This window comes from Cariama cristata, unplaced genomic scaffold (genome assembly GCF_000690535.1).
Source record: "Cariama cristata isolate BGI_N322 unplaced genomic scaffold, ASM69053v1 scaffold4241, whole genome shotgun sequence".
NCBI lineage: Eukaryota > Metazoa > Chordata > Aves > Cariamiformes > Cariamidae > Cariama > Cariama cristata.
Window position 1 is genome coordinate 2,589 of NW_009600866.1, and position 10,744 is coordinate 13,332.

The window sequence follows — 10,744 nt, forward strand, 5'->3', positions numbered from 1 at the left end:
AATTGAAGATGTGGGCACAGGATGGGTTTAGATGTTTGCTGTCCTTCCTCCGCTCCTTTCCAGCAAGATGAGAGCTCCAAATTAATTATTAGCACCTGTATAATAGATCTTGGAGTTATTTCAGAATGTGATTCTTCTAGGCTGCCACCTTCTGTGATGTTTCTAGATCTCCTTATAGTTCAGACTCCCAAATGACTCCAGATCATGAGTAAACTTTTAATTCCTTCTTCTAAGGAATGAATGAGGAATACATTTAAGGTCACACATCCTTACAGATGAGATTCAAACCACATTGTTTGTGTAGGTGTTTCCAGGTAAGCAAGACGTCCAGGCTTTACTGATGGTCAGCGGACACATAGTCAGTCCTATCAGTGGAGTCTAAGGGCAGTTCAAAAGCAGAGGCGTGCAGTAGCTGGTCAGATGAATCAGTTTTTTAGGATCCCCTGGCTGCATAGACTCAATCTCTGTTGTCTGTAATGGGAGCTTAGGCATCTTGCTCACATCTAATCATCTAAAATAAAGTGTTCCAATCTTTAATTTAGTACGACCTTAATTGAATAATTCAGTATTATTGCAGGTTTCTATTAGTTCAAATTTAATTTTCTTTTAAAATTAGTTTAAGTACATTTTAATGTTAATTTAAAATTTAAAAAACGAATTCACTGATTTTTATCCAGCCTGATGATGAGGGCATGCTGTTATCTATAAAAAAGCAACCTTAGCAATTTAGCTATTATTAGAACAACATTTTATTTATTATCACCCAGAGAGTTTAAACAGTGGTTCTTTCTTTAATAATTTACAGTTGAAGGACACAATCAAAATTCAATTGATGTCAAGAGAAGTCTTTGCCTTGGCTTCAAAGAGCTTTTGATGAAGCAGTCTTTACAATACAGACACAGACAACAAAAGAAATGGTTAAAGTCAGTGGAATAAACCATGTAAGCAAGGTGGATTGAAGGCTTTTCAGTACTCCAAACAGATCAACAGAAAACTTTTTCTGACCCTTGTCAGCAATGTAACCTGGAAAAAAAGTCAAATTCCTTGATATGTCCTAAACCTTTCCGTATGTACAATAACTTTGCCAAAAGAAGGTGGTGTGCATATACATGTTGGGCTTTTGATTTCCAAGGCTTTTGCCTGTGAGCAGAAGTTGCCTTGGCTAAGAAAAAGGTGCTAAAGATGCTTCATTTCCTAATTTTGATTTTTTATGTCTAAATCCTACAGCCAGTAGATATTTTACATTTGTTTGCTAGTTTAGAGTATCTACAAATCAGTGCTCTTTTTTCATAATGCAAGAATTCAGAAGTGAATACTTATTGCTGAAAGTTTTGAGAGGGCTCTAGGATATTAGATTAAGGGAAAATGAAAGAATTAGTTATGGCATCAAAAACTTCCCTGAATATAATAAGTCTCAACAAACTCTATCTATTCTGCTCAAAGCTTGTTAGCTATTTTGATATTAATCTTTAAACACCTGTACAAGAAAGAAATAATTGGTATTAGCAGGACCTTTAAATTAGAAAAGAAATGAGAAAAAAAAAAAACATTAAAAAGATGCAGGACTGGGGAGTTTTTGTTTAAAAAATGTAGATTGAAATAGGATTATGGATTTTTACAGTGTGAGTACTTTGCTATGGCAGCCAAGGCATGCAGTAGATAATCCATCACTTGGGTGCTTTAAATCCAGGTAGGTTGTATTGTTTGAACTGTAATGTAATTGAAATATAAAATGTTAATCTCAGAGAACAAATCTCTTCTACTGTGCAAGAGGTCAGGCAACTCGCTGTGATGTCGCCTTCTGGTCCGTAAGTCTACAAATTTTGGTCTGATTCATGTTCATCTTTGTGCACTTCTGAGCCAAGGTGTACAGAGAGCAGGAAGGACCAGGAAGGACCTCCTGACCTCTCAGCAGCACTGAAGTCCTGTTGGGGCTCCCGTCAAATGTCTTAACAAGACAGTAATATGAACTCTTTCTTTGTTCCAGCATGGGCCTGTATTCACAATATTCGCACTGGGAAAGCGGTTTACTTTTGTGACTGAGGAAGAAGGAACTGAAACATTTTTTAAATCTAAAGACTTAAATTTTGAACAGGCAGTACAACAAGCTGTTGAGAATGCAGGTAAATGAGACCTAGCTCTTTTTTAATGGAAATCAAATCTAGTTACCCAGGAACATTAAAGCCCAATCCAAAGCCCATTGGCTTTTTGATCATGCCTTAAATGCTTATCTTAACCCGTGACCATTCTACGAAATGAAGGCGAAATTAAATTCCTTCATGTGGATCCAGCACTGTAAGCCTGCAAAGTGATTTGGATTCAGTCTCAAGGGATCAAAGGTTTCTGAACAAGGTACTGTTATTATTTTTATCATCAAGCAACCCCAGTTTGAGATCAGGTCCTTTTCTGCGGCTAGGCACTCCACCTATGTGTACTAGGTTTGGAGCAATATTATGTTGTCCTATCACTTAATGTGAAAGTCAGCTTGTAGCAGTAATTAGCTGTTACTCTGTAGTACAGCAGTCATCAGAAAGGGATGAGGTATATATCCCGTCCGCAATGGCATGCTCTGTCAGCTTATGTGCTTATATCCTTGTGGAAATGCACAGAGAGGAACTCTGAGTAGTTTGGCAGTTTTGGACTGTGAAATGAGAGAGAAGCAAGTTGGCAGAGAGATTAAATCACAGAATCCTCGTGGCTGGAAGGCACTCCTGGAGATCACCTAGTCCAAGCCCCTGCTTGGAGCAATGTCAGCAACAGCAGGTTGCTCAGGGCTGCATCCAGTGAGGTTTTGAGTGTCTCCAAGGGTGGAGGCCTCTCTGGCCAACCTGTTCATCCTCACAATAAAAACTTTCCTATGTCTCAGTGGAATCTCCTGTATTCTAATTTGTGTCCATTGCCCTCTGCCCTGAGAAGAGCCTGACCTCTTCTTTACTCCCACCACCAGATATTTATCCACACTGATAAGATCCCCCTGAGCCTTCTCTTCTCCAGGCTAAACAGTCGCAGCTCTCAGCCTCTGCTGGTATGACTGAGAGGATGTACTACTATAGCATGAAGACCCAAACTGTTTTTTCTTGGATTAGTTTATTTTTAATTTCAGTCAGTTTTGTGGAGTGCATGCACATCTCTGTACATCCGCACTAAAGCTGGGGGGAAATCTCTGGATTGTGGATTCTGGCACTGACGTTACATGAGACAGGAAGAATTTACACAGACTGGTAGAAGCAGAGGGCTCACCAAAAATCTTTGCAGGAATAGAAGGAAGCTTTCTGGGAATTTCACTCTAAGAAAATGAGGGTTCAGGCATTTAAATTAGAGTCACAAGTTATATGTAAAAATTTTCACTCTTTCAGTGAAAATCTACTTCATCTACTTTCCAAAACATTACTGTTTCTTTTTGTATTTAGTTTCTGTCCCTGCAGAAGCATTTTATCAGAACCATGGTAACCTCTACAGCATGATGAAGGTAAAAATGGGTCCTTCTAATCTGCACCTGTTCACGGGCACTTTGTGTAAGGAACTACATGAGCACATGGCACGCCTGGGCACGGCGGGCACAGGCGACCTCAATGACCTGGTAAGGTAAGGGAATTCTGCAGCACATCTCTAACACATGAGTATCCTATATGGGAGCAGAGATGTTACTGTAAAGCAGGTGGAGCTCAGGCTCTCAAGTCTTAGAAAAGCTGTGTCAGGATACTCGTCACGGCTTCACAGTTCCCAGTGGCTCACAAAGCAGACAAGGTTTCATCTAAAGGTGTTTCTCCCAGCTAGGAGAAACATCTGAATTACCTATTTGGAAGAAAAAAGAAAACACAGCATGTTCCAACAAAGCTTGTTTCCCAAAAGATGGGAGAAAAGCTTCACATGTTTATAAAGAACATATGAACAGACAAAATGCCTAATCTTCAGAAGGATGAAAAGTTGCCCGGCGTGTTTTGGGCCAAGCCTAGCCCAAAACTTAAATAAGACGTTTGCAACTGACCTTGCTGCCAGAACTTCATCCTTCATGTAAAAAAATGTTTTTACTGACAGTTTCATGTGACAACAGCAGAGCTTTTAACTCCTCCTTCTTCCTGATTGTCTGGGACAACACTTATATCTTGCCTGTCCATCAGGACTACAAGTTGAATATTGCCTTTGGCTTGGACCTATTTCTAAGACCTCACATCCAGGTTGTCTTCTGCTGAATTTTTCTGCATACTATCTCTAAGATACAGCTTTTTTCTGCAGCTAAAACACTGAGCACCTGTCACTTCAATTACTGCCATTTGCTTTAACTGGGGAAAAATGTGGGGGAATGGGGCTTTGAAACCTCCCAGCCCTCGCTCCCACTGGTCTCAGTAATGGGGTGTAAACCCCCACATCCGATGGTGTTCCCCACCTGTCTTCTGAGATGAAAGTCACATCTGCTTCTTGTGAAAAAATGGACAGTCATCAAATCGGTAGTGTGCCACGCCACTGCCTGGTATGCTAATATTGGCTCACATTTTCTTGTTATTCCTCTGTTTAAATCCATCTGTTGCCTTTTACCTGGGCTCAAGTTTCTGAGGGCAGGGATGAATCCATTTCTCAGTGCTGTACTGGCACCAGCACAGACTGTGGTCCACAACAGAGTTAGTGGTGCCATGGGCATACAAGTCATACATGGGGCGTCCCGTCCTATTGCGCCCCTGATGCAGCCTCGAGGATAGGGTGTTCTTCCCACTGCCATGGCTGTCACAGCATCCAAATCAGCTGTTATTTGTTTAAAATTTTAAAAACCCCAGTCATTTGCTAGATGATAAACTACAGAATCCATAAAAGTCACCCACAGTATATCTAGGGGGGGTGGGGTGTGCTCTGTTCTTATGGTTTTGCCAAACAAATCGGGGTAAAAGAACTGGAATGCAATGCCCTGAGTGGTTGTTATTTAGCTGCCTCAAAATGAAACCCACAGAGCCAGCAGATGGCTCCATTTTCCTTATGATCTTTAGAAAACCAAGAAAGTGAAAGAGCTGTTGCATGAAATACAAGTTAGCAGTAGCTGGAACTCACCAAAGACGGTATAAGGGTTTCTCAGAGCTAAAGAGTACAGGTGAAGTGGTCTGAGAAAAGAGCTCAGAGTTTGCAGGATGACGGAGGAGCAAACAGGGAAGGAGTGAGACAAAAAGAAAACAAAAAAGCATTGTTCTGTTCAGCAAAGCTGCAGCCAGAGGAGGATTTCTCAGGGTATCTGGTTGCAGAAGGGTTTGTGCAGTGTCTGGAAGGTTCACGGAGGCTAACCTGAAATAAGAAGGGTGGTTGATGGGGAGAAAGGGACCTCAGCACCCAGAGCCTTTCTGCCACTGCTCAAGTGACCAAATGCTGACTGATGAAATTCAACCACATGTAGAGGATTGGGCTGAGGTCTGTGTATCTCCCAGCCTCTGCTTAAAATCTACGATACGGGTGTGAGTCAGGTATGAGCCTTGTGCCAGCCCTTCCATACTGGCATGACACTTGAGTCCCACAGCTTCTAGTGCTGGCAATTCAAAATGCTGCATCCTGACCTAAAGCTGCTGCAACAGCTTCCCTATGGCCTGTAAGTCATGGGGATCTTGTCCTTGCAGGTATGTCATGTATCCAGCGGTGGTGAACACTTTGTTTGGGAAAGGCATCTGCCCGACAAGTCAGAGTGAAATCAAGGAGTTTGAAGAACATTTTCAGAAGTACGATGAGGACTTTGAATATGCTTCTCAGATACCGGAGTGCTTCCTGAGGTAACAGGGCAGAGATGGTGCTCGTGGTGTACCCATTACAGGCATTTTGCTTGCTGGAATATCAACCAAGAGAGACATTTCCCCTGGAGGATGATGTGCTGTCTTTATTGATGGTGTATCCTTTCAGCTAGATGCTTAAAAAATGTTCTGACCTTGTTTCATGTATTTTCCTGGCATAAAGCAGAAACAACTTTGCTTAGGTGGGCAGGGTCCAGCTTGGACCTGTCAGGGAGCAGCAGAACTGGGCAAAGGGCAAAGGCCTGAGCCTAAATGTGAGTCCCAAGCTGAGGGGCTCCCCAACAAGGCATCCCTCTGCTCTTTGCCACACCTCAGCTGTTTTCCCAGTGGACTGATCCCAGGTTACATGGCTGCACCATCACAGGGTTGACCTTGGGTAGAGGCAACCAAACCCTGAGGAAGGGAAGAAAAATGCTTGCAGAGCCTGTCGGTCCTCTCAGGGCCATGACAGCACCTTAGGCACCTCGAGCACCTCAAAATAGCTTTTGGAAAGAATTGAGGATGCTCTAAAAATGTGGCCTCGATTTTTTTAAGGAGGATCATTCTTTAAAAGATTGGCCTAAGCAATCTGTCCAAAGCCACAATGAAAACCTGTAGTGAAGCAGATATGAAAATCTAGGAGTCTTGCAGTCACAGGTCCTAGCTGCAAGCTGAGGTCTGGGCAAGGTGAAGGTCTCAGACATGCTGTTCCTCATGTCAGTCAACATTACTTGTCAGTCAGACTGACACTTGGCTATTCATCAAATGACTGCTGCCCGGGGGCTTTTGGATAAAAACCAAGAGTCCTTCTCATAGAAAAGCAAATGTTGATTTGTGTTGCCTCAGTTAAGTGCTTCTTGTTTGTTGCTTTTCTTTACAGGAACTGGTCTAAATCCAAAAAATGGCTTCTAAAATTATTTGAGAAAGTAGTGTCAGATGCTGAAAGGACCAACCCTTCAGAGACCACATCCAAGGTAAACATCTGAGGGTATGAAATAAGATGACTTCGTTGTATATTCTGACTGAAGCGATGGAAGGTAGGAATTATTTCAGTACTGGAAGAAATAAGCCAAATATGTCAGCTTTTATAGCTATACCTTAATTGTCCAGTATTGCTGTCACCTACATTAGGAAAGACCCATAATTTTGAGTCCTACTCCTCACTTTAATTTATTTCCTATGATTCTGAGAACTGACATCTTCCTCTGGGGAATTTTAAGCCAAGGGTTCAGAGCTATGACCCATCGCCAGCCTCCAGTATCGCAGTTGCGGTGAGCAGTTGAAAGAGGTGAGAGAAAGACCTCTTGAGTTGTTTTTCTGAGGGCACCATGCTGTGAAATTTCAAAACCTTACGTGTACTATTTTTAAACCCTGGTGTGGAGTGAGTAGATCCTCCAGCAGCCAGACTAGTAGAAAATAGCAGATTACTGGATTGGAAGACAAGTACCGTAAATATTGATTGTGTCAAAACTGTGATAAGTTGTCCCCCTGGTTATTCTCCTTAGCTATGGCAGGAATTCTGTCTATACGGCTGACAAACACGACAGCAGACTGGCCTAGGAATTTTGATCTACCAAATGGTTATAGAACAGATCATTAAACAAACCAGGTTTTATTTAGACTTTAAAATCTTTACATACCACAATTTCTTTCATAAAATAAACCAGAATAATGGAGAAAAAGAGAGGGCTGGAGAGGCGATGGTGGGAGGTAAGAAGGTGCAGGAAGTAGGAGGCACGAACTCAGTGACTTAGATTGGGTGGGAATTTGGAAAAAAGAGTGGTCATTTGTTATTCAAGGGCAGCCTTTTCCCCTCTAAAAAGTAGACAGGAAGCTTTGCCTTGAATGCATGGTTGCCCTGTATTTAAAGAAATACTATAAACAAAAGCTGATCCTAGAACATTACACAGTTGCTATAGTTTCAAAGAATATCAAGTCACTGGTTAGGTCACTAACAAAGCCCCTGGAACCAAGGAGTTCGCCGATACGTCAGACCATCTCTTCATAACAAGAACCTTTTTGGCAGGAACAGAGAGAACATTTTCTTCATTTCCATTCATTCAACTTGTTCAGTCCCATTTTCAGGTTCTTTATAGAAGTAGAGCAGGAATTAAAAAAGAATAGAGATTTCTTTTTTCTTTCTTCCACATACAAGCAACAATGGGGAGTGAGGGAACCAAATCCCCTAAAAACTTTAACAAAATGGAGGGCAGTGCAAGTATTCAGTAAGGATTTGTGTGGTGCATTGATTTCTTCTGGCCCTCTGCCTATGAGTGGGTCTGACTTTCTCTTAACAGCTCTCATCTCTACTTTGTGACTGCAAAAGGCCCATAACTAACATCAGTTCTCTTTGATAAACTAGTCTTACATTATATCCTTGAATTCTAGTAAGCCTTACTGTAAATTAGATTTCCATATATTTTTGGAAATACACATGATTCTCTTTTATTTATAACAGACACTACTGCAACATCTCCTGGATAACTTGCAAGGAAAACATCTTGCTCCCAATTATGGTCTCCTAATGCTCTGGGCTTCCCAAGCCAATGCTGTCCCTGTAAGTACATCAGCTAGAGAAACACCTTCTCTCTATCCTGCTCAAAAGCCTGTGTTTGGGAAGCAAAGGCTTTGAACGAGAGGTCACACACACTGCATGTATTCCAAAGAAGGGATTATCACGCCCACATGCATCACTACAAATACACCCAGCCTGCAGTGTCACAGAAGCAATGACAAGAAAAGCTGCTCTTGTATTTTTCCTAAATTATGATGTCCCTTATCATAACATTTCAGGAACATATGTCTCATAGCTATTAAGATCACAGTCTTAAGCTGTGAAGAGCATTTAACTCTATTTTGAAGCACCATGGCTGTATTGTAGTAGAGACTCTATTTTAAATAGCCTGGTGTTACCAATTGTAAAGAATATCAAAAGCGTAGTATAGAGTAACTTCATCTGTGTGTAAATCCTTGAGTGAATTTGACTCTTTCGCTTTGGGGGATCTGCTGTACAAATGCCACTGTTGCTTCAGGGGAAGAAAAGCAATAGTTTGATTCTACTGCTGCTTACATTTTGTCTATGTTAGAAACGGATTTGACGGATTAATGATACAGATATAAATATGCTAACAAGCCCAATATATCTGACACAGTTTAGGCTGACCAAAGGAATTTCTCAGATGAAAAATCATAGCAGCAAAAACATCCTTTATTTACCATGACTACTAAGCTCTTTCCAGCACAGTTATGTCCGTTACAGATGTGATTTAGAAAAAAATGATAGTGAGTTATTTTTATATCTAGTCCTAATGGATGTATCTATGTTTTTTGTAGATTGGACATTACTACAATTTACCCTAAAGGAATCTCATCCGTTTCAATGGGTTTTCTATGGATTCACATGTTGGTATAAGTGAGAGGCATAGCCTGCTGTCTGTTATCAGGATAACTGACATTCCTTCCACAACACTGTCATTACTTACTTCTGTAATATTCAGCTGTAAATAGACATACAGATATTTCATTGTTCCTCAGAATAGTCACAGCCACTGTTCTGGTGACTGGAATGATGAAAAAAGGCCTTTCACCTTTCAAGGGGATTTTTTACAAGTGTGTTAAACCCTTTTATCTGAAACAATTCAGTTACCCCTCCTTAGCCCATGGAGTGAAGCCGCAGTGTCCAAGTGCTGTACAAGAACACTAAGCTACCAGATCTGTTTTGCAGAAGGAGGGCTGCATCCACATGGGGCTATTTGGGAAATAACAGTAAGAGTTCTCATCCCTCACCAGCACAGATGGCCCGCGACCAGATCTGTGTGCAGACTGCATCTCCCGCTAGCTCAGCAAGAGGAGAGAGACTCCTGGCAGTGCTGCGAGTCCTTCTGGTTTCATCCTCCTTAAGAGGATTTTCTCCTTTCCTAAATTTCTCGATTTTCGACTTCATTACATAATCAGTTAGCAAATTATTTCTAAAGGGGATATACTACTCCTTGTTTTGCTGTTAATTAAAACTTCTCCTGCCATTTTAGTGTGATTCACTGTGACAATGCCCTGCAAATTATTTAACCTTATTTCTGCTAATATTAGTAGGAATTTACTATTTTTTTCCATTCATGCAGCTAAATCTAATCATGCACAATGATTTAGTAATTCATTTTAACACTTAGTTATTTGAAATTAAAGAAAGGATTCTGTGTTTCAAACTCAAAGCCAAAGCTATATAATGGTCACTGAAGATAAGTACACAGCAGATGACTAGACATAATCTCCTGGGACCTGAGCCCTTAGATGTGGATTTACCCAGGAAGTACAGCTCCCTGTGCATCCCAGCTACAACAGGCACATACAAAAAAAGTCCAAATGTTTTCACCTGCCTCTGTGATTTGCTACAAAGATGCTGTAATTCTGTTCCATATTCCTGACTTAAAGTACTTTCGTCTCTGTTTAGATTGCATTTTGGACCCTTGTTTTCATACTCTCCTATCCTTCCGTTTACAAGAAAATCATGGAAGACCTGGCTTCTGTTTTTGGCAAAGCAGGTAATAAATCTGATTGTGTCCTTCTGGAACCTAGAAATTATTTATTCATTGTTGGCCCAGCACATGGCACACTTGGTCAATGGCTGGGAATAATGAATGTTGCTGCTAAGGGTACAACATATAGTCCAGCTCTGCATTCTATACTCAGCATACGCTCCAGACATATTTTTAAGCAAAACCACCTTTGATGTTACAACAAGAAGGTAGAAAAAGAACCATATGTATTTGTCTCTTCATTCCACACCCGTCATTTAGACCTAGATTTGTATTAACCAGTCTTGTGATTTTTTTCATGCATCTATGATAAGGTCAGATGAGGTCTTTCAATTCAGCTGCTTTTCAAGGTGTGATGTTCACCAGAGTTACAGCTATTCTGTGGAAAAACAGGCCAGGAACTGTTCTCTTTTCTCTCACCTGAGGCTGATTTGTCCAGCATGATTCATCCCCCCATGACTAATCTCTTTC

At 41.1% G+C, this 10,744-nt stretch overlaps 1 protein-coding gene across 1 annotated transcript in view; it reads left to right on the forward strand.

Moving 5' to 3' along the window:
- Positions 1–840: 840 nt before the first annotated feature.
- Positions 841–10,744, forward strand: part of LOC104169301 (24-hydroxycholesterol 7-alpha-hydroxylase) — a gene marked incomplete at its 5' end in the record, with an annotated part of 19,749 nt that continues 9,845 nt past the window's right edge. The window contains 7 exons of the mRNA XM_009710194.1: positions 841–878; positions 1,988–2,123; positions 3,411–3,585; positions 5,595–5,744; positions 6,622–6,715; positions 8,200–8,298; positions 10,189–10,279. Of these exons, the coding sequence (XP_009708496.1) occupies positions 841–878; positions 1,988–2,123; positions 3,411–3,585; positions 5,595–5,744; positions 6,622–6,715; positions 8,200–8,298; positions 10,189–10,279 (783 nt within the window). The remainder of the gene's footprint in view (positions 879–1,987; positions 2,124–3,410; positions 3,586–5,594; positions 5,745–6,621; positions 6,716–8,199; positions 8,299–10,188; positions 10,280–10,744) is intronic.